Source organism: Diplotaxodon limnothrissa, linkage group LG3, assembly GCF_057381915.1.
Source record: "Diplotaxodon limnothrissa isolate DT_005_m linkage group LG3, D_limnothrissa_male_GT1.1, whole genome shotgun sequence".
NCBI classification, from domain to species: Eukaryota; Metazoa; Chordata; class Actinopteri; order Cichliformes; family Cichlidae; genus Diplotaxodon; species Diplotaxodon limnothrissa.
This window is the reverse complement of record NC_140598.1, coordinates 41,137,196-41,162,244: the sequence shown is the minus strand read 5'-3', so window position 1 is coordinate 41,162,244 and position 25,049 is coordinate 41,137,196. Positions and strand designations below refer to the sequence as shown.

The 25,049-nt window shown below is 39.2% G+C and overlaps 1 protein-coding gene across 6 annotated transcripts in view; it reads left to right on the top strand.

The window, feature by feature from the left end:
• dysf (dysferlin, limb girdle muscular dystrophy 2B (autosomal recessive)) overlaps positions 1-25,049 on the top strand; it is a 114,709-nt gene that overhangs the window by 46,876 nt on the left and 42,784 nt on the right. For 4 of the 6 annotated variants that reach the window (XM_085349229.1, XM_085349206.1, XM_085349250.1 and 1 more), the window contains 5 exons: positions 126-287; positions 4,452-4,629; positions 4,728-4,801; positions 13,712-13,771; positions 22,490-22,588. In XM_085349229.1, coding sequence (XP_085205355.1) covers positions 126-287; positions 4,452-4,629; positions 4,728-4,801; positions 13,712-13,771; positions 22,490-22,588 — 573 coding nt within the window. The remainder of the gene's footprint in view (positions 1-125; positions 288-4,451; positions 4,630-4,727; positions 4,802-13,711; positions 13,772-22,489; positions 22,589-25,049) is intronic. The other 2 variants (XM_085349234.1, XM_085349242.1) reach the window with 1 other exon arrangement.

The following is a 25,049-nucleotide window of genomic DNA, read 5'->3' as shown; positions in this document are numbered from 1 at the left end:
TAAAGGATCTTCATTTTGTTTTTGTTTTTTTAATTTTGAATATCTATGAGCAGTTTGATAGATTTAATTATTACAAGTCTAAAAATGACAACACCAACACTACTCTTTCTGTGTCATCCTGACAGATTTTAGCATGGGGCGTCCGGAACCTGAAGAGCTTCCAGCTGGCCAGCGTTACCTCCCCCAGCCTGCAGGTGGAGTGTGGAGGCAGCATGGTCCAGAGCTGCGTCATCCGCAGTGTGAAGAAGAAGCCTAACTTTGACATTAATACGCTTCTCCTTGATGTGGTGAGCTATGCTGTACTAGACTTAAACACACAGAGTAATCAGTGCCCACAGCTTCCATGTTAAGGACAGCTCTGCTGTGGTTTGTGTTACTCATTTATCTTCATCAGTGAAACCACAATAATGGCAGAATAGAGAAATTCCTTCTCTTTTTCCAAGAAAATTATAGGTTTCCTTGTGTGCTGCAGCAGATTTTTAAAAATTTATTTTTAGAAAAGTGAATGTTTCTTCAGATAAGAGTTAATTATCTTCCATGGCTATTAGCATAGGCATTAATGTACCATAAATGCAGGGTGGATATGTTTGCCATGGGTATGGTGGAGGGTACAGATGCTTACTGGATGTTCTTAAAGTGGATGTCACTGTAGTACAAGGTCAATAGTAAGCTGAGTTTGATGTTTAGTAAATCAGGGATAATACCTTTAACATCGATGTAGTTTTCTTTGGATAAACCAATTCATCTTATTTTCCACCACTGAAGAGGCAGACATTTCCACCTTGTTCAGGGATCCTAGGAATAAATAAAATATGTAGAAGTTTTATATTTGTTAAGACTTTGTGATTGTGTAATGAAGTTATGGTCACATTTGCACATGAATCTGCAAGTAAGTACATAAAAGGGCACAAATTGCTAACCAGCTGACACTGGTAATATCAGGGGTGTCTCACACACAGTGCATTATCTGACATGTAGTTCAGTTATGGGTTATCAGGTTTTACTAATAGGGTCATCCCATCTCAAGTGTTAGCTAGCTAGTGGTTATTTGGAAGGTGTTAATTAGCCTCTGCACGGCCTTCTTGTTCTCAGTCTTGGCCCCTGTGTACCAAACGGCCAGCACGCTCTCCACTGAGGAGCAGTAGAAAGCCGGCAGGGAGAAAGTGCAGCCGCTGCTGCTCTTTCTTTACCAGGGCGTTGGTGTTGTGGGTCCAAGTGAGATCAGCGAAGATGTCGGTGCCCAGATACCTGAAGGTGGAGACAGATTCCACCCATTCTCCATTTATAATGAGAGGGGAGTGGACCTGTCTGTGCCTCCCAAGTCCATTATGAGTTATTTTGTTTTAAGGAGGTTCAACATCAGGTTATTTTCTGAGCACCCGCAGGGCAAGTTCTCTACCTCTGCCCTATATGCTGTCTATCTATATGCATTTTTTTTTTTAAATAAAACTTTATTTGGGCAGTTGTTGTAGTTTGAAGGTTATGTTTGGGGTCTTGTATCAGGCTACCAATGTGAAGACTACAAGACTACTCACATGAAATTGGCTTCTGACATCTTTTCATCTCTCTTGTTTCACTAAATTTATTTCCATGTATAAGTGGGAGCCAAAAGTGAGCTAAAATGCCTTGTAAGGCTGAGAGGAATTGCAGAGTTGAATATAGTGGGCTATTATGAAAGAACACAAGTTATAGCAGGTTAAAAAAAAGGGTTGTATGGTCGCTAAAAAAACCCAACTGCATGCACGTCGACGCCTGCGCTCCCCTCGCTGTCACTCTGCAAAGAGCGTTTTTTAATTCACTCATTTATTTTAATCAGACCAGCCGCAATCTTCAGAGCAGGGAATCGTACCAGTCGTTACTTATCCTTCGAATGTAACACTGTCCTCTGAGAATATGTTTCCACTGAGTTTACATTGGTGCCATTGAATTCCACCTAAGTGTTTTCTTATGAAAACCTAAACTGAAATATGGAAATATTAAACACATTTTCCTAACAGCGGCTCCAAACAGGCTAGAGAGTTTAACAATATTAAGGTCTGAAGTTGATCACCTCCGTGTTTTATTATGACAGCTATAACTGGCGTATGGAAATATTCACTTTTTTCCCCTTAAATGCAGATCCTTGCTTTGACTCCTGCAGTTTAATGTTAACAAGATTAAGGTCCTGTTTTGACCACCGCACGAGTGTGACAGCCTCAATCGGACTGTGGAAATGTGCACATTTCTTTTCCCCTTAAATTTAGCCGCTGAACCAATTCCAAGCATTTAATGTTAACAATATTAAGGCCTTAAGATGACTGCGTAAGTGTTTTCTTATGCCACGGGAGCAAAAGAAAATGTCATGGGCATAGTTTCCTTAAATATTTCTCTTTGAAGTGTCTAACCACCTAATGTTAGCTCTCTCAGTTTATTGTGTGAGTTTAGCATCATCAGCCTCACTTAAGCCTTTCTTAAAGCCAGAGAGGTCAAACAGATTACAGTTGCCAGCCCATTGTTTATTTACCTTTGAGTGAGTTTGGATAAATGAGGTTGTGTTGCCATATTGTCTTCAGATGTAGCTGCTGTAAATGTTTTGAGGGTTTCATTATGCAGCTGGTTCTTTGAGATTCTTCTTCTGCAGCTCTCTGTAAAAGTAAGAAGGATTGAGGGAACTCGAGCCAGTTGAATTTTATTTAAGTATATAGCTGTTGCAGAAGCTCTGCCAGCTGCAGCACCTACAGTATCAGCATCAAGCGGGAGAACATGCCTGGCAGGTCAAGTGATGGTCTGCTTGTCTTCTAAAGCCTGCAGACGTACAACCCAATGAAGGTTGCAAACTTAAAGGGGGCAGACGTTCTGGACCAAAAGTCAGATCTTATACAGGAAATCGCAAGAGAGGATTGTATAGATTTCACTAAATATGTTGCTACATGTCATTTAAATCTAAATTGAATCCTCTTTAATAGAAGATCATGATGACTGTATGAAAACAGGAAGATAAAATGCTCAGTGTTGATCAGATTTGTGGTTGTTTAGTAACTTTCTAATTGTTTTATTGGGCTGTGGCAGATATAAGTTGTTCTTTCTGCTCTAGTTAAGTCAGCTGTGAGTAATTCTGGAAAGGTTTGATTAGATTTTTTCCATAAACTCACATGAATAAGGTCCATTCTTGGTTTTTGTTTTTTCTTTGCGGTTATTTGTTTGTTTGTTTAAAGAGAATGGGCTTCATACGCTGATATGTGCATAGAACAAAATAAAAGCACATGGAATGTGATGTTCCTACCACTGTGCAGCCATAAAAGACGACAACAGTAAAATAACAGGAGAAACACTACTGAGGAGGAAGTCTGAAAAAAAGCACAGCTTCCCAAAGTGTTTGCACAGGAGTACCTTTAGTTTAAAATAAATACATAATTATAATAATAAATAAGAAAGGCTTAGGATGAAATATCATTTCATTGTTTTATTTTACAGAGCAAACTGTAGTCCTATAACGCAGTAACAGCCTTCATTTTGGACCTTCAGGGTCATCATTCCCAGAAGTTCACAACAGTCTGTTTTTGCAAAACACTGGTGTGAAAATCTCTAGTGTGCGATTAAGATTAATGGAGCCATATATAATGCAAGGAAGTGACACTTACATGACAGAACAAAATGGCATATACTGAAAAGGACAGAGTTTACCGCAACTTGTGTGTGTGTTTTTTATTTTTTTTTGTTTTATCTTTTTTTTTGTGTCACTTTACTTGCAAACCTTATATTAAAATCCTCAACTTATATGTTAACTCAAAGTCCCAAAAAGTTGATTCTTTTCATCTGGATGTCATATTTTTAGTGGGAGAAATGTTTCATTACTGTCAGTGACAACTGATCAATGGCCATCAGTACCATTCACAGAGTTGGGGAATGGCTGCAATCACAGAATTGTAAGATTGTCAATGATCAGTGGTCATGACAATTTGCATATTAATCCAATGATCAAGAAACTGACCTCCCATCCTACTGTTCAATCAGTGGGCTAATTTCAGCGTTGTGCAAAGGTACTGTTGAAAGGTTTTGGGGGAACCTGCAGTCAGCTGAGACTAAAGAAGTCACTTGATTATGAGTGACAAAACGTTTCTCCAACTGAAAACGCTACGTCCAGATGAACAGAATCAACTTTTGGGGGATTTCCTTACCTGGATGATTGAGCATGCGTCAAGACACTTTAACTCAAAGTGTTGTATGTACCCTGATTTCCATCACAAAGATGGTATCTGCACCTCTGCAGATTCAGCTATTTCTTCCTTTACATCTGAAAAGGTCCATTTAAGCCTTGATTGGTCATGCTTTGGTGACCAATCAGTTTTAGGCAATCAGCAGCCACAGCCAGTCAACATCACGCAGGCAGGTGGCATAACCAATTAGAAATAGACGTTAAGCAGCCAGACGCTTAAGTCCCTGTGTTTTCATCTTCCTCCATCTCACCACAGAGACTTCCCCAAGAGGAGCTCTACATGCCGCCAATTGTCATCAAAGTCATTGACAATCGTCAGTTTGGGAGGAAGCCGGTGGTTGGGCAGTGCACCATCCGCTCGCTGGAGGAGTACCGCTACAACCAAGAAGATGAGCAAGCTGTGGAGTTGGAGGGAGAGGAGGAAGGATGGAGACGTAAGGCACACAGCAGTGGAAAAAAATAGAGCAAAAATGATTAACACTGATGATAAATGTTAAGTGTCTTCTTTTCCTGTGTGTGTTGGCACGTGTAGGTGAGACGCCCCATTTAATTTCTGGGGAGGTTTTTATTGACATCGATGATGAGCAGCCGCTTGTGTCTGACCAGGTAAAAGAGCTTTTTGTATCAGCTAGTTGCCTAAACCTGCTCTGTGTACACAACACTGTACATTTATTGGCTAATTACTCTGTAGGTAATTACTGGTAATTAGTACTTTAAATAATTGCCACAAAACTGCCTTTAAAGCATCAAAAACACTTTTCTGTTCATCTCTAAATTTCCTCTCACTAACATAAGGATTCTCTGGCTGGGCTGTGACTTTCACCTTCCTGTTGAAATCCAAAATCTTTGACAAAAGAAAAGGGAAAAAAGAGCCTATCCAACAATATCACTCGAATGCAGATAAAATTGTTTATTTAGTAAAGGCTATTTTTCACATTGAGTTAAAACTGCCAAGGATAGTGGTGAGGAGGGAACCTATATACAGGACACAGCCCTATTAGGCTCATAGCAACAGGTCCCACTGTCTTACCCTTTCATTTTTTTTCTCTTTCTTCTTTCACCAGATAACTGGTCAAAGATTTTTGACATCCCAGTTTGAAGAACACACAAAGTCAATTACTAACAAAATGTAGTCTTTTTAAAGCATTTTTTTTAATATCCCCTCTTACCCCCCTCCTGGTCCACAGTCGTAAGTGGTTTCATTGTGTGTATTAGTGAATAGAAGATTGTATAGAATTAGACCGTGACATAATTTGGCTTTATTGGTTTGGCAGACCGCACGAGGTTCCGTTGAAGGGAGCAAACATAAATAATGCAGCGCTATAAATGCTAAACACACACTCGCAGACCGCAGCTATCGTTGTGTAATCATGTTTGAGGACTGAAGGGAGCTGGAAAGTTTCAGGAGGAATGCATTGTCATCAAACTGTGGTCCCCCCAAAAACTGCAAAAACGCAAAGTCATTATTATGTTTAAGATGTTTTTGTTGTTGTTGTTGTTACATTTTCTAAAAATAGTGTTAGGAGGAGAAGAGTTACCAGTAGGCCCAACAATAAGTAAATACATGTAATAAGTGCTTTGCTGGGCTATTGATTATTAAGGTTATTATTATTATTAATATTAATAATAATAATAATAATAATAATAATAATAATAATAATAATAATAATAATAATAACTACTAATGGTACAAGAACATGTCTGGAAATGCTTCTGAACCAAACTGTAGTTTGTCAAAGGTGTTTTTTATATTTGCAGCATGCATAACCACACACAGCCAATATAAACTTTCCATTTTCAAGGTTCACCAGTAGAGTTTTGGTCTCTGATGTGATGGGTTTTTTATTCAGAGTCAGAACCAATTTGATTTGAATGACAAAATCAAAATCTAACCTGGGAGTTACTCAGATCCCAAGTTACTCGGAGAGGAACTTTGTATTAGTATCTTGCCCAATGTTATTTGGCATGACGGGGACAGAACCACCAACCTTCCAGTTAGTAGATGACCTGCTCTACCACCAGAGCTACAGCTACCCCACATGTAAACAAAAAATGAATTCAGTTGAATTTAATGACTTGAAGCAATGGATGAGGTCTAGCAGACACTGATTGGCTCCAGCTGCCTGCATTGGCACATTTGTCACTCACACAGGGAGCGATTCACTTGTCATGTATCTCTTCGAAGTTGACCATTGATCGCCAGTAGGGCTGAACGATTATGGAAAATAATCTAATTGCGATTTTTTTTGCCCCAATATTGCGATTGCGATGCGATATGCGATTATTTTTTAAGGTCTTTGTCTTCTGTATTATTAAACAAAGACAAGCAATACATCATATAGTATGGCCAATACTATATTACATTAATTTTAAACTGTTCTTTCCTGGAAGACAGACCTCTGTTATGATGACATGAGGTGATGCATGAATTGATGACTGACATTTTTATTTAACTTCTTCAATCACAACAGTATATTTGAACATACACAATAGTTTATTTTTAGCTTACAAACATCTGAGCATAAAGTGCTGACAAGGAACCCTGGTGTAAACATTAAAATGAAAGTCAGTACAATGTGCAGATTGCAGAAATATACATAAACAAAATCAGTGGCTTTACCACACTCAGTTTTTCGACATCTGTGAACTACTAGACAGTCATTCAATTAAAAAATAATATTAAATAAATAAAACTAATAAATAAAAAATACACACATCTTACTGATCTCTGCAGTCAGTAACATTACACATAAAGTGCAAACATAATAGCAATTGTATAAACACACACACAAACACGCCTTTAAAATTTAAAGGCGTGAAATTGGACGGTCTAGCCTTCTGATTAGCGTCACCGCTGTCTCGGTGGAGTTTAATAAACTCGGCCGTCTGCTTCTTGCTATCTAAAATATAACCAGACACTGGTGTAAATTCTCGACTGTCTCATACTTCTGTTTAATAAGTTTTCTGTTTGACGTTTAGTCAGCTGTGTGAAAACCAAGGAGGAACCCACCCGGGGGATTAATAAAGCTTTATTTAATCTAATAATCTAATAACTTTGATCTCAGCCAAACCGATTTACTCACGAACAAACAAAACACTGAAAAAAGCCCAACAATAACATTTTTAGGTTGTCTAAGTGACTTATATATTACGTTTAACCCGAGCAGCGAAACTCCGCGGTGATCTGAAAATGATGTGCCGGGAGTTGTGCCGTTCTCGGCCGCATCAGTAACCCTCGAGCTCCCGGCTAGCTGTCGAGCTGGTGGGTAGCAGACGCCTCTGAAAACGTCGAAGCACTTTTGCAAATATGGGATATCTTGATAAACCGAGCAGATATTTGATGTTTACACAACTACTTTCTCGCCTGAAAATATGTTAAAAGTTTATTTTGTGACCCAGAAAGATTAGTATGAGTAATTTTAAAACTTAGTAGCGGCCGCCATTGCTGGAAACTGGAGTTTGGCTGGGCCGCGCTATGAATTCTGGGATATGGTAGTAATTTGGACAGCCTTCGGCGCGTCGCTGTGACGTAATCGGTCTACAAATGCGGCCTCAGGAGGATGCAGCCCATGAATTTGGACATGTCCAGAGTATAATCGCAGCCTTTGCGGTTAGAAAATTGCACTTGATCATGTCGCGATATTATCGCAAATGCGATATATCGTTCAGCCCTAATCGCCAGTGGACATTTCGGACTCCAGTTTCCTAGGTAATCCGCTAATGTATTCACTACCAGGTCATAGGTTTATCTGTGGTATCTGGCACTCTTATTGACAATCACTTCAGTTGGTTGCCTCCAAGTTGAGGAAAGTGTATTTCAGGACCCGCTTACTTTGTGTCACCTGTAGCTTGAAGTCAACAAGTGTCATTTCTGCGGTGTCTGGTCACCATGGCACTGTACTGGTTTCTGTGAAGACATAGCTTTATAGTCTATTGAAGCAAACACTATTTTCTTGCCTCTCAAATATGTTTTTTATTTTAACAGTTTAACATAAGACCCTGTTGGGGACTGACAAACTTGTGAAGTCAGCCCTATGTGTCCATTAGAAGAACTGCACTTTTTGGCACTCGTGTTTTGGCTTCATTTTAAAGCCCTGGGTTGTTGTCACTTGGACCACCACACTGGTTGAGCATGTTTGTGGGCACTTTTTAGTGGCATTAAAGGAGTTCTAAAAAGTCTCAACATTTAACTCTGTTTAAACTTAACCATACTTTTACGATAGCATTGTGTCATCAAAAATGGCCAGTCTATTTTTCAGCACTTTTAACAGTTTATGGCATATTTCTGCCTCTATGATCATTGTATGTTAGGTCAGAGGGTAGGAACAAACAGCCTACATGATCATTAAGGTTAGAAGTCTTGCTCTTACCTTTGGAGATGGTAAAGGTACTGGCACCCTTGTCTACAATCTTTATGCTAAAATACCCATCTGGCAGCCATGATAAGAAAGTAAACACTCATCAAAATATGAAAATATTCCTTTAACATAACTTTTCCCCACACTACTTTTATATCACTTCCTGCCACTTTCCTTCTTTGCAAAATATCCAGTGGTGTAAAATGGATGCTTAATTGCCAAAAACTGCAGTTCCTCAAGTAGCCACTTTGGACTTCCTCGAGAAGTGAACTACCCCTCATGGACTCCCAGGGTAAAATGACCAACTTAATAGGAGAAATGCCCAGTCATATGAAAAAGAATGATTTTATAGGACTCTATGAAGTCCATAAAGTCTGTACTACCTACACCCTTACTGCTTCCATAGGATTTAAAAGGACAAATTACAGACAGATGCTGCTTCTCAAATGCAATTGGTTGATTTGCAAGGGTTGCCAAGACAAAGCCTCTTCCCTCTAAAAAACAAGCAAACAAAAAACAACTATTGGCATATGGCCTTGCTTTGCCAATTTGCTTCTTGGAACATTGTGTAAAGACATGGCAAAAGTGGTGTCCATAATCCACGGCACCACATTTCAAGAAAACTAAATTTCAGGCACAGCAGTGGAGGCCTGAGCATTGTGGCTTGTTTTGTAGGCACAGGACCTGGGCACCATGTATTGACTGTGTCGACCATGAACTTATCTATATACCAAAGTATTCTAGACTCGAATGTGGGGCCATCTGTCCGACAGATAAAACTTGTGCCAAACTGGGGCTTAAAGTTAGGAACACCGCCAGTTTGACTGGTAGATGTGCCAACACAGCTGACTAATAACACTCACTGAACTTGATAACTTAATTGCGTTTGTGCTGCTGCTGCCTTTTAGCATAATGACCATTGGCCCACAAGGTAGTAGCTGATGTCTCAGTGGCCTTTTACCTTGTTTTAGATGCACTCTCTAAATCTGTTTTTTGTTGCCGTCTAACTAACTTCTTCCTTTTATTTATCAGTTGTTGTTCCTTCTTTTCTGCTCAGTTTCCTGGCTCTTTTTAGCTTTTACCAAATTATGTTTTTCTTCTGCCTTCCTTCCTTGCTTCTTTTCCTTGTTACATAAAATTTACTTAACTCTATTCCCTTTTCCCAGTAAAACCTCCTTTGCTCCATCTCTTCTTCTGTCCTTATTTTCACTCATTATGTATCCTTCCATTCCTTACATCCCTCTGCCCTTTCCCTTCTAAATTCCTTCCTACTTTACTATCTCTATTTATCGCCATTCTTGTTATCTTCACTTTAGCCATACTTTCTTTTGCGCAGTTTTCATCTATTCATTAATCCTTTCATCTCTCCATTTTATTGTTCTCCATCTTTCTGTTTTTCAAGCTTGCTTCACCTCTGTTTTTTATTTTCCCTCTCCAGTCAACCCAGTTTTTCTCACACTCTCTCTCTCCATCTGTCTTTTGCCTTCCCCTCTTTACCCTTTTAATTCATTTTCTCATTCCTTCTTCCCTTCTCTATCGATCAAGCTGGCAGCTGTTTTAATGTGGCAGCTCATTAGGGGGAATCCTCATGTTATCCTCCTCCGTTTCCTCTCTCTCGCTTCATTGTTGTGGTTCATCAGCCAATCATCCCCTCACTGATCCTTTCATCATCTTGAAATGCCTGCTGGAATTTTTCCCTTTTTTAATTTCTCTGTGCGGCCCTCCTTGGTATCCCTTAACCCACAGGCGCCACAAAAGCTGCGCGCGCGCGCACACACACACACACACACACACACACACACACACACACACACATTTGTGTTTCTGTCACTTAGAGAACATTACATTGACTTTAATTTATCTAAATGATAATTAAACCCTTGACTAAACCTACCAAAACTTCATGTTAAAACTGAATGATCAACATTATGGAGACGTGTTTATGCATTTACATCATAAGGAAAACACATACACACAAATACGTGCACTATTTAACATAAGGAGACATCATGGGACTGTCTCTAATATATTGCTGTTACCTCATTCTTACGACACTGACCATTTTTCCATTCTCTTGCACTGATGCAAAACCTCAATTGCCTTGTTGTGTTTGACGGGGGAGGGCAGCGGTAAATAAGATAAGATAAGATAAGATAAGATAACCTTTATTAGTCCCACACGTGGGAAATTTGTTTTGTCACAGTGACATGGGAGTTCAAAAAAATATGTACAACATGAGCTAAATAAGCGAGGTTAATTAGTGCGTCTGCGGGTGTTGAAATCAGTGTACACTCCCTGACATTAACACCCTTATCCAATTAAAATGTGCAGTTCATCATCAGAACAGCTTTGTGTGGGTACAATAACAGTCACGCAACTAGATGATAAATTTGCAGTGACAGCTTAAAAAGAAAAAAGAAAATCTGCACTCTTGTCAACCCAATTTGCAGATTCAGACCGGGCGATGAGTTAGAAGTTGTAAATTAATGGAGCAAAGTGTGACATTTGATCAGCAACAAGCAGCTTTGTTTCAGCGGATTCTTTGTACTGCTGAAATTCTTCGTTGCACTTTAAAAAAAAAATGCAAAAAACCCAAACTTGGCGCACAGCTAACTTGTTTAATTAAATTGGTCTTTGATAATCAATCTTTGTGGAGCTTCATCTGTTTCTTCTTAACTTGAAGATTGCAAACTTTTAAAGAATAAAAGTGGGATGGTGATCAGTTCACAGCTTGTGCAAAATAAAATGATTAAACGCTGAGGTTTCTTCATGAAAGTCAAAGTCAGCAGAGACATGTGGCAACCAGTTGTAGTCAAATCGAATCAAGTGTCCAATTGGATACTTGAATATTGGAACTATAGATAACTAATTTATTTATAGTACTACAAGGACATCGCTGTCCACAGTTTAGTGGACAGTGATGTCCACAGCAATTCATAATGACTCCACTCCCTTATGTGAGAATTTTGTGTAATTCAAGCTACCATCACACTCACACCCACCTCTGGATGAGTCGTCAGCTTTTGCGGCAACATCATTGCCAGGGAATTTGTCCACCCACCACAACCAAACTCCTTATTGACTTTCCATTGGCATTGTTTTCCTGGTGCCTTGTGTGCCATCACCACATAATGCATTTTGAGGAGGCTGTGGTCACTTCACATTATTCACTGAGATCAGGTTGCATGTAACCTTGGTTAAACATGGGTTGAAAACCACTTAACTTTGTTCTGATTTTTAAAGAAGTTTAGCATTTAAGAGCTGCATTTTTTTTTCGTGAATTATTGCTATTAGTTCAGATTGCTCCAACCAAACAAATACTGATACTCTGTTTTCCAATTTGAAATCATTACACATGTTTGAAAATTCACTAGGGTTTACTACTATTACTAGGGCTGGACGATTTTCTCCAAAGTCTGGGACACTATCCACTTCCATAATACATACCATTTCACCAGCAGCAGTAATCCTGGAGACACAAAGAGAGACAGACATAGTCTTCATTTTCCATTTCCATATTTAGTAAAATCTTTTTCTCTTTCGGCCTATAGTTCATCTAAGTTTTTCAGTCTCTCTCTCTACGCTGCTCTTCCCTGTACTCCACAGTCAAAAGCTCAGCAGTAAAATGACAAACATAAAACCTGGTTAAACAAAAAGTTGGATCTGCACGTGCACAAGCATCCTTTTTACAAGAGATCGCACAGAGTAGTGAGATAGATTCTCTTTAATAGGAATCTTACAATAATCAGTTGGGAAACAAGCCAAATATCACTATTTAACACGATTTGTTAACTTTTGGCAGTCATTCTGACCATCGTCGGTTACCTGCATCATCTTCCGTGAGCACAAACCTACTTTCCACCCGTTTTGCTACTCAGGCTTTTGGTTATAAAGGCATCAGTATTTACCCCTTAGACCTGGCAGAGGTGCTCCAAGGACTGTCGAGGAACTGTCAGGACGTGGGGATCTGACTGTGAAAACAAGGTCACTGCATGCTTATTGAGTACTGACATGTAAATAACAAGGTTGGCCCAACCTAACATAAACGATGCTTTCATCCTGATTTATAACTATTATTGGACTATAAAGTAAATTAAATTATAGTAAGAGTTCAGACTAATGTAAGAGGTCATAAAGTCATTAGGAGTTTTTTCTGAAGGTTCTATTGTTACAAATATCTACAAGTTATGTCCATACATTTTTTTAATATAAAGTCTACCACTGCAAGGTGATGACGGCACAAAAATACAATAACTGCATTCAGATTTTCCCATCCTATCTTTGTTCTATCCTTCTCTGTTCTCAGCTGATCTCTAACTTTGTCTAAACACTTGAGGCCAGATTTACTAATGAGTGGTGCGAATGCAAACTGGCCTTTAAATTCATGTGAGTTGTGTTTATATAGCACTGTACAATTATACAGTGGTGTAAAAGCAAAAATACTGTTTGTTTTTATAAAGACTCTCAAACTGATTTACTAGCATCTGCGACACATAATTTACTGCTAATTATGCATGATATGATGCATGGTATGATATTTAATACAGAAAAAAAGGTGTGTTTTTTATGTTTGATTTTGAAATTAACTAACTGTGCGATGAAATAAAAACAGCTCAGCTGTTGTAAATCACTCATGTTTAGTAAATCTGGCTCTTTGTCCTCCTAATCTAGGTTCTGTCACAGTCCATCAGAGTAAATTCTCTGAAGTATAAGGCCGTTACTAACCCTAACCCCAATCCTTCTCTAATGTGTATTTTGGTGGAAGATAAAACAGATTTATTGCTTCTGTATTTTACCAATATCATGGAGAAAAAAAGGCATATTCTGATTGCCTTGGGTTAGAGTTGGGGTTAGGGCTGTGGTCATCTACAGTGATGACTTAGACCTGGGTATCTGCATTTCTTCCATAGTGGTGACAGTGATGTTTCTGTGTTTGAGTCGCTGATGTCCCTTCAAATGTTAGTAGATAATGTCTAACAGTGTCTAATGTTGTAATTTTCATGTATATTTCTAATATCATGTTCCTTCTTTTTGAGTGATTAACACTTTCAAATTGTCTTTTATGATTCATCATTGAGATGTGTTGCAAATATTGAAGCTAACTCTAACAAACTAACCTGAAAGTGTGTGTTTCTGTGTGTGTATATATGTGTTGTAGCTTGCGGATGGAACCAGTTCTGCTATCATTAACCTTTCAACCTCTAGTTCCAGCCTTCATGTAGGTAACAAACTCATCTTGTCATTCATTTCATTCATTGAACAAGAATGTCAGTCATGCTTTGCATTTACTTTTCATTGCACTTGTTTTTTTTCATCATCCATCCATACATCATGCCTCCCAGCCTCCCACTTAATTGTCTTTTTTTCACATACTAAAGAAAAGTGGATACTTACTGCAAATCTGCTCATATTGGCAACTGACTGTCTAGATTTTTTAAAAAGGTCTACACCAGAGCCAGGAAATTTTTGCAGTGGTCGCCAGGCAGAGGATAGTAGTGGAAACTGATGTCGCTCTTATATTGAACACAGCATTGAGCCAAATGTTCGGTCTCCCTTCTTATCATTTGGCTCATTTGTGCACCACATGCACCATGAGACAAGTCTGTTACAACTCAAGATGTTAGCGAGGTTGCAACTGTTGATAAAATTCATACAGTGGATGTTGTTAGGAGTCCACAAGGAAAAAGCTGCTATAAAATGAAAATGGCTTTCAAAAAAAAAAAACTCCCAAAGTTTACATTTAAATTCAAGTTACTGTATGTAACTCTATTTTATTCATTTGTTTCTCTAATGGATATCATCATTTGGCTGTTTTCCACTGCAAAACAGCAAAGTGTTTTATCTTTTCTTGAAGAAGGTCTTTGCCACTCAGCAAAAACTTGTTGAAAAGATGTTTAATATGCTCTCAAAATACAATGCTGGAATTTGGGTAAAAAAAACAAACATCTAATGTGAAATGCTGCTCTTTCAGGTCAGTGAAAATATGTCTGGAAAAAGGTTTCTCTTTATGTCTGACACCTCGGATTCAAAACCTGAGGGTTTTTTTTTTTGTTTTTTGCAGTGACATTCATTACTTATTACTGCACCAACAACTTATAGTAGCATGTGCCTGCAATAATGAGGCCTTTTCATGTGGAGTTTGCATGTTCCTCCATTGCCTGCATATTTCTCTGGGTACTCCAGGTTAGGTTCCTACTCACACAGGCTCAGTAACAGCCAGCAAGCACTCACCAACCAGTCAGAGACTAGTTGCCAGGGGATTGCTGACAAGTCCTTATGCCTGTGGCCCAGTGGTTCTTATCTGGCAATAGGTGTGAATGTGAGCCCTCACTTCCAACCAGCTGTTTTTCAGCACTACTTAGAAGCACCTACCTGCCTATTATACCCCAAAAACAGGGCTGAAAAGACCCTATAAATGGATGGGGTCCAAAACAGTCTGTGGGAATTTTTTTCCATCTCTAAGTAAAAACAAAAACAAAAAACACACATTAATTAGTAAAAAGGCAGTCAAAATCTAAAACTAATAAACAATGTTTCAGGTGATGCCAGGTCACAGTGTGTAGACAGTAGCACAGTTTTAGTTTTGCTATCTATCGATGAAGTTTATTTAAAGTAAGACACTGTTGAATAACACTGAGTGCAGACAGATGAGGGCCGATCTGGAATGAGATAAAAGTGGGGCTTTTTTCCTGCTGCCAGGATGAAACGGGAGACTTGCTGCTTTGCTGGTCTTGTGTCAAAAAAATGCATCCTACTTGAGAAAGCCAGATTTTACAGAGCGACACACCGAGCTGTGCGGTTACACAGGAAATCTAATCCCACATTTGAACTTGGGGTGGGGGGGGCTCCGCTGCTTGTTACATTCTTCTATTTTATTTATCTAAGCCAGGTCAGTTTGAAGACTAAGACCAGCCTGAGCACACAAACATACACATCCAGTAGTGCTCTTTCCTTTCTTGCTCGAATTTGGGGGGGGGATTTCTTCCTCTCCAAACAAAGATATTTGTTTTATTAAGGGTCAGATATTTAAAGCAGTCAAATTAAAAGCTCAGTTTTCTGTCTGGCCATGGCCAAAGTCAACAGAGCTGCTTATAGATCCTCTATACCACAACTCTCTGTGAGCTCTTACTAAAAGACAGAGGAGGGATGGATGAATGAGAGAGGGAGAAAGTGACTAAAAGAGAAGCAGAGAGAATGAAAAGAATCAGAAAAGTTTCAACTAAAGGAGCAAAAAGAGGCGGCTAATATCTCACGGCACCAGAGAAAGAAAGCATGCTCTCTCATGTGCCGTAAATCCTGGCATCCTTAATCTCTGGGTCGCAACCAAAAGAACAGGTCATGCGCGTATGTCTGATGATTACCAGATTACTGCAGCAGAGTGTGCGCTCAGCAGAGCCGCTTCCAAAGCAGATCAGTCAGATTTAGTTTCAGAGTTGGAAAAGTTTAAGAAGATCGGCTGTCAGGAGCGTCATGGCTCCTCAAAGCTCGGAGGCTCCAGCCCCCCTTTCGTGATATCTGAGATCTAACGTCGCTCAGATGGAAAATGAACATTATATGTCACGTCTCATCGGCAGAATGCGTGCACGATGACAGTATATATCGTGGTTCAAACCAACCTCTGTGTTTTCTCATTTCCATAAGGAAACTGGATTTCAAAAATCTGTCAGGTCACTATAATCTGGTTTTTGTGTCTGCTTTTTCTATCGTTGTACCTCTGCCATTAATTATTATTAGAATTATTCCACTTCTTCTCCAAAAAGCAGTCAGTTTTGGTTAAAAATCCTGCTCTGAAAATGTTGCAGTTTACCTCAACTTCCATAAATCCTTCCTGGCTGCTTTGGATCCAGAGAAACTAACTGACATGGCTTTGTGCCAGGCGACTTTGTGGCATTTTTGGGGGTTTGTGAAACACACATTTATGGCCCTATAATGACACTGTAACCAGAAACAAGATGTCAAAATAGCTTAGTAAATCATTATTGTTTTTCTTGTTCTGCTAATTTCAGCCACAGGCTGATGTAAGCTGCTGTTCAACTCCAGAATCTGAGCGCTGCACATATTTGTTGCCCAGACCATCATCCAGATGTGTCTGTGCTTTTAAAGATGGCACTGGTGTACTTTTAAGTCTATCATTAGTCGCAAGTTAGTGTTTGAACTTTCAGATATCAGACAGACTTTCAAAAAGCTCCTGTGAAAAGCCTTATTCACTCAACATCTCCCTGACAGTAGAAGGACATTGTTTACTGTAGCTGGTGACCATAGCGGACCATTTAGCAGCTAAAGATGCAGACACAGATGCTTCCCACATTATAGAGAGCCTATCCGACTTGGCATCTGAGGCCAACAGTCAACATTTAGGTAGTTAGGGCATCAGGGTTAAGGCTATCTGTTCTTTTTTTTTTATACTTGTTAACCTTTATTTAACAGGACAGTGGAGAGATACCAGGAAAGCCAGGATGAGGGGTAAGACGCACAGTTACTGGCCTCAGGGCAGATTCGAACCCAGGCCTATATGGGTTACCTTCTCAACCCAGTGGGCTGAATCAGTGTCCATGACTTCCTATTCTGTCAGTTAATGTTTGCTAGTCCTCCATATATGATTCCCAATTGTCTTTGGTGTTACATATAGCATGGACTGTTTACTAGCAGCCACAGCTTGCTCAAACAGTCAGTAGCAAATGCAAGAAAGTTTGTTATTTTCAAAACCTGTGTCGCTTTTTGAGGCTTCTGAGGTTCTTTTAAATTGGGGAGAATGTTTTCTGCATAGCAGATTGGCTTTTCAGATAAATGGGCTAGTCGGCGGTATGAGTTTAGAACAGCATATGAAAAAAGCTTTCAGAAACTGGACATGCTGTAGATTGAGTCAGCCCTGTGTAATATCAATCAATGATAGCAAAGAAGACATTCATTTATGTGCAAATGCCACAGATTTTTACTTGAGGTTTGCTGTTCTGCCTTGAAACCGCAGTGGAGCAAATGACAAATACATGCAAACAGTTGTGCCTAAGAAGCCAACATAGTTTTTCCACTTTCTTCACACTGACCAGTTTATTTTAGAGGTATGGAATGAGGTCAAAGAAAATTTGAGTTTTTGGCAGAATGGCTTGCTGCTTCAGAAAATTCTCCAGTAGACAACTGATCTTTGAGTAGGAAAAGTTTTTGATTCGGGTGCTTTGAAGTCAACGTTGCCGGATTGGTTGAAATGGACCATACAGTACGTTTTTGGCATAAAATTAGAGGACACTGCACGGTTTCCCGGGTATGCTGCACACCACCAAAGTGAGCCAACATATCCAACCAAGCAGCATCTATAGCTGAAAACTAAGCTTAATTAGTGTGAAAGTTCTCAGTCATCCAGGTCATCATCTGGACCGCTAAGTTATCAGCTACTCCAAACAAACTGCTTTCATGGACTGTGCTGGTTCATCAAACGCACACAGCCACACACAAATAATTACTACAAAGTAGGAACGCACAACATGTTTTACAGATCAAAACTGAAGCACAAACTTCTTTTTTTAATGCAGTTATCTGACAAAAGATGTACTAGCTGTACAGTTAGTCTAGGAAATGTGCATTACAGTTTTGATAAGTAAAGGTTTAGTTACTTTTGTGTTTCTCAGGAATAATTAGCATGTATTTGGTGTAATAAGTGCTTGCCAACCGAGCTTGTTAGTGTTAGCAGATCCTTTTAGACCTCCACCCTTGTGTCCAAATATGCTCACTTCTGGCTCTAAAAGTAGCAGGTGGTGGTAGTGGCCAAAATGCTAACATTTAGGCAAACCAAGCAATGATGTCATGGTGGCAAAGTCCATCTTTTATTCACAGTCTACGGTTCCACAGAGTAACCTCCACAGATGATTCACCGGGTAAATTGCAGCTTTTTGGGAGGCTCCTGATGTCGTCGATTATGTAAGGTCACAATTCATGCTGTTGGAACTTTGGCATGCTGGAACTTATCACAGATTATAATTCATCTAAAAACACTTTTCTTTTCTTGTTAGAGAGCAGCTCCCTCGTGATAAATGTGTATGTTTTTGACATTACAAGGCAACAAAAAGCTCCTAAACGCTCTGTCAGATTTGGCTCTTTATGTGTGTGAACTTTAAAGGAAGCCTCTTCCAGCCCCACCTGTGACCTCTGACTCTGTTGTGGATGGGGTTTCCCCACAAAAAAGCTTTTATGAAGCAGCTCGGTGCTCTTATGAACTCTTATGTAAATGCACTCGCTCTGCTCATAGAGTTCTTGGCAGTGCCAGTCTGGTTTGGTTAGGCTGGCTTTCCCCACAGGGCATAATGATAGGCTGCAAACCACACCGACACCCTGACCAGACCACTACAGGCTCTGTGTGTGTGTGTGTGTGTGTGTGTGTGTGTGTGTTCGATCTCCAGAGTGTATACTTAGTACAGAGTTTGGAACACTCCACCGGCGGCCTTAATCTGTCTGAATCAGGAGTCGTGGACACACACACTCACTTTCTGGCGCCCTGGTCATCAATGCTTGGCACCAGCAGCACACAGAGGGCACATAAACACACAGCAGACACTTCACGCCTCAGACACAGGGCACTGTGCATGTGTGTGTGTGTGTGTCATGTCCTAGTTAAACGCCACGTGCTGACCTTTTCCATGCCATGCTGCCACTTTGGAAAAATTAGGAATTCCATAGTCCCCCTACTTCTCCTGTGTGCATGTGTGTGTTTCTGTCTCAGAGTTTGTGGGAAGTAGGAGAAAGGGGATTCCACACAAACCCAGTGCCATAAGAGCACTTTTGTTCAACATTTATGCCTTTACTTACACACACACACACACACACACACACACACACACACACACACACACACACACACACACACACACACACACACACACACGCACACACACAGGAAAAAGTGGCGCATGCGTCACAACTGTGTTTCTGGAGTGTTCCTCAGAGGGTTGAAGGTTGCAGGGCGGGGATGAAATGTGTGTTTTTGTATGTGTGTGAAGATACACACTGTAGGTTGATCTGTCCCCACTGTATTCTCAATTTTTGTGGTCGCTGTTTCCTTGTTGTGAGCAGCCAGCAGCTTGCCATCACACACACACACACGCACACACACACAGTGAGATGGACAGACTTTTCGCTTCTGTGAGAAAATAATCAAAAATGAGCTTTTAAGTAGCTCTGCGGTCGGCGTTGCCAATGTGAGCAGACTTTTAGTAAATTTGATGGATGAGGCAGCTTCACGCTTGAGAAAATGGAAGTCTTGATAAAACACATGAAACAGGGTTTCTTTCCGAGATGTCACATATTTCCCCAAAAATCACATCATATAAATCAAAATGAATCCAAACCTCAAAAGGCCATCAGTCAAGATTTCAAAAACAAAGATATATATTTTACCCTCCAAAACAGAACGACATTGTGAGCGCAGGATGACTCATAGCTGTAATAGTAAGGCTTTAACAGCCTTTGATTTAATGCCAGCAGTCATTTTGTAATAGCGGGATTTATTTCTTCTTCTACTTTTTTTTTTTTTTTATATGGTGTATGTTTCATTTTGGATTGAAACCCCTAATGTGCTATGAGAATAAGTATTAAGAAATGTGTTGAAAAGCTCCTTAAAATGTGTTTAATCCCTCTACTTTAATGCGTGGTTACAATTCTGTCAGCATTTGTGCGTCTGCACTGAGTGATCGTGCAGTCTACGGTGAAATTAAATTTCTCTCTGACCTGTCTTTTGTTGTTAACGCTGACACTAGATGTTACAGTGGGTAAGTTTTGGAGCGCACCGACTTATAAAAAATGCCATTCCAAGCGTGTGAGATGGTGTGGTTTTGCCAAAACCACTGAAATCTTTCACACATTATGCACTACCAGTTTATTATAATCCCCCAGCATCAGATGCTGCTGTTCTTTTGGCATCTGTGCCATGATGCAACGGGTTATTGATGATTGTAAGGGCCTTTGGTGTCACATTTAAATTGGTAGGCTTTTTTTTTTTTTTTTTTTTTTTTTTTTTTTTTAGCTGCAGGGTTAATTTTGTCAAACCAAAACACAATCTTTTCCCAAACCCAACCGAGTAGCTTTTGTAAGCCAAACTAACAGCAGAAATTAAAATTAGGTGAAACAAAGCACGAAATGCAACACTGTGATTTATTACACCAGTGATTTATTGCACTTAAAAAACATTTAATGTGGACCTTTTAAAAGGGAAACTATATGCCCAACTGCACCCAAAACCCTTGTGCATCATGATGGAGCTCCAGTATCTGACACCCATCTGGTGTGAAATTATGTTGGCAGTGCAATGTGTAAATGCATCTCATTCTGGTAACTTTTGCACTTGCATGCATTTGCCCCATCTGTTAACTCAGGGTGGAAAATTAATTTTCCCAGCAGGCTACATGAGAAACTGGGACTGTTGTGGAGGGCCACACCAATAAGCTTAAAAATTTATATTAAGCAAAGGTGAGATCAGCTTAATTTAGTTCAACAACTCCATTCTGCTTAGTATTAACTTTCTATCTTTATAAAGTGGGACTATTGTGGCGGCCGCATCAATAGGCTGAGCTCAATATTACTCCGTATTAATTTTATTTCTTTATAAGCTTACTGTTGCGGTTCTTCACAACCATCCCAGTTTCTCACCTCGTAAGAGCCAAGGACTGTTGTGGAGGACCACACCAATAAACTGAACTCAGTTTTGCTTAATATTCATTTGACCTCTGTGTTATTGGTGCAGCCCTACACAACAGTCCCAGTTTCAGGTGGAGATTGGCTCCAAAAAAGAAAGAAATACTTAGGAAACAATAAAATCAAAGCAATCAATGTTTTCCAGAGACTGAGAAGTAATGCGTTTGGAGAAAACAAATTAAGAGACATTTTGCTTCTAACACTAAAAAACCTTTTTTAGATTATGGGTTTTTTTGTCAGAACTTTAAATGGTATTAAATTTAAGCAGGGGTATGTTAAATTTAGGGTTGCGCACAAATTACAAACTTGGATTCCACTTAGTCTGACCTCTTTCATACTCCCTTAATCACATGAACTACACCAGCCAATCTCTCGGTAGATAACTTCAGTCCAGCCTCAGTGAGTTTGTGTTTTCGGGAAGGTAGTTAACATTTTCACATTTTCACTACATCTGGCCTCGTCTGATCAGCATAAAACACCCAAAAAAGACAATGAAAGCACCAAGTATTTTTTGTTCCTGAAGAATATTACTAGGTTATAGAGAGATGTGGTGAAAAACAGCTTGGAGCAAGGTAGCAGAATAATTAATTTCTTCATGAATAAATATACATTTTTGGACTCTTTTGGCATAACTCGGTTCTTCTTATGTCCATGTTGATTTTCGTCCACCTTGTGCCAGTTCCCATCCCAGTGTTGCCCGTTTCCATTGCCTCAGAACGCCCATATACCATGACCTTAATGCCATGGAGTCACCAGAGACAATTTTTACTTGTGTTGACGTAACTTGGCTAACTCGATGTTGCCATGTGATCATTGGAAAAATCATGAAAAGCGCTGCAGTGCTCTACAAAGTCAAATAGCACTCACTGCAGGACTTTGAACAGGTTTGAAAGGTCAAAGGTTCTTCAGAAGAAGTTCAGATATCAAACAAACACAGCCCATAAACGACACAAAAATCACTTTCAGTAGCCACAGACAATTTGGTGGAATTGGAAATGACCTTTCAAGTATTTATTTATTTATTTTTAGTTTGACTCGTCAGGTAAATGAAGCAGCAAGAAAGTAACGCAAACATGAAGTCTAACCAACACAAATATTTTTTTTAAATAATATTACGCAAGCCATAAGACTGCATGCAGAGCAAACCTGAATGATTCAAAAGTATCATTTGGGTTTTACCAAACAACACAGCCTTATTTATATTCAGCACCTCCTATTCAACCTTCCAAACTCTGACATCTGATTGTGTGACCAACAGGGAGAAGAGATTATGGACTGGTGGAGTAAGTTCTACGCATCAACTGGAGAGAAAAACAAGTGTGCGACTTATCTGGAGGAAGGCTTTGACACTCTCAAGGTAAGGATGTGTGTTAAGTGCTTGTAGGAAACAAATGTTGTTGTTTTTTTGTTTTTTCCTTAACTAAATGTATATATCTTTCAAATGAAGCTTGCAAATAATACATATGTTACAACTAGATACAAGATTCTTATTAAGTTTGTCTAGTATGATGTGGGAATTCATATATTCGAACATGCAATTGGCTATATTCTTTAGGCAGCTGTGGCTCAAGTGGTAAGTTAATTCAAAGCATTAATTGTATCCATCTTTTACTGGTCCAGCCCTTTGCAGCAGCCCTACTTTTTCCATTTGATCCATGAGAAAATTAACCACCTAACCCTTTATTAACCTCTTAGCATCCAGGGGTGGACAATTCGTTTTCCCAAGAGAAAATGGGACAGTTGTGGACGGCTGCTTAATCAGTTAATAAATCTGAAATAACATTCGATTATTCTGACTCACATTTGACAAAATGTAAAACTTCAAAGTTCCAGCTGTCTGAAGCATGAACCAACACCAATAATGTAACAGCTTGTAAGATAGCATTGGTTTAGTACTAAATTTAGTTTAAATGGGGAGGCTGATGGTGAGAGAAGTGTCTTCTTTATTCCTACAAGGCATATCTGAAGTTATTTTGAAGCAGATGTATGTAAATGAATTCGTTGAGCCATTGGTCAGCAGAACTCTGCCAAATCTGATAAAACCTTTGCACAAGGTTATGGTTTCACTTATGACTCAGTGTGCCAGCATGTTCAGTGTCTTTGCCTCATCACACCAGAGCACTAAGCAAATCATGTTATGGATACTGCTAAATTAGTACAATTATAAGTGCACTTACCTGAATAATTTTTGTATACACCTGCTGTCACAGAGTTTAAACTTTTTTCTAACCTCTGCTTTGTCAATGCATCAGTGCAACAACACTCCTGTAGCTTTTGGGCAGCTGTGGCTCAGGTGGTAGGTTAATGTAACGGGTTAATGTGAAGTGCAGGCCATTTATCATCTATGAAGGACTATGGAATACAGTAAGAGAGATGATCCAAATGCAGGACACTGCAGACTGAATATTAAGCAATAGGCAAGCCTTTAATGCAAACTATCAAAGAAAACTATCCTTCAAAGTTAAAACGTAAAACAATAAATAAGTAAATAACAGGAGATAATCAAAAGTCGAATACAAAATAGCCAAAAACAGTCAAAGGAAAAAAGAACCCAAGGAACATGACAAATTAAAAAATGTAATTGTTTCATTGTTTAATTGTCTTTGCGCTCTTTGGGGCTGCTTTCATGAGTAAATAATTTTATGCGACATGTGCATCTTGTAAAACTGCACTACATACTATTACTATTTGAGGAAATATGTAAGTTCTTGTGATATCTTTGTATTTCTATAATAATATGAAATTTATGCACACATTCCCCATTTTTCCCTGTTAAGGCATATGTTAACTCACATTCCACAAAGTTTACTTATTGTATATGGTGTGGTTTCCTGGCCTTCATAAATAAAAGATTAATAGACGCTAAAAGGTAATTGTCAGCTTTGAGCTGAAAGGTTTGCAGCTATTATTTTTATGATTTGTGTAGTTTCAGACCAAAAATAAAGATCATGTTCAATTACAAGAGTTTACCTATTTAATTTACATAGTATTTATTGTATTTTTATTCTTTTTCATTAGTATTGTAAGTCACATAATAATTGGAAAAGGGTTGTACATTGTTTTGGGGTTTTGTATTTCTTCTGTTGACTCTTTTGTCATAAAAATAACCCTGACGTGCATTGTGGGGGGGGGGGGGGGGGGGGAGACAGTTTTATTCAGTGGTAATCTGACACTATCTTCCAAAATGCTTATTTAACATCTCCATCAATGTGCATGTACACTGTCACTAAATAAACAGACACTTTTTTTCTTTTGTTTTATTTCTAGGGGAACAGTTTTTTTGGGACTGGGAAAGTACCCCTTAATGAACCACCATTATACTTTAGACCCTTGGTATTTACTTTGCAGTTTGTGTCTTGCAGACATAAACTGCGAAACTTAATGTAAATGTACAAAGTGGACCTTTCATCTTACAAAGCAACAAATGTATTAGATTGCCTTATTAGATATTTTTAGAAACAATAAAACATTCCGTTAAATTCCAATTCTGTTAAATACACCTAAGATGCTTACATAAATCCAAGAGATGGCCCGTGTCCTTTTTTCAGTGTATGCGTATATGCTTTTAATTTACCCAAAATAAACAGCAATAAAATATTGCATCTTGAGATGTAAAAGTGAAAGACTACACCATTTCTATCTGGGGACACTGGCTTTCGGAAATGTGCTCATAGTTAGTTAGCTTGGAGTCAAGGCTGGACTGGGACAAAAAATCGGCCCGGGCATTTTGACTAGAGACCGGCCCACCAGGATAAAGATTGAAAATGTGACATCATTCAGGGGTAAAACCGCAAAGGATTCTGGGAAGTTGTGGCAAG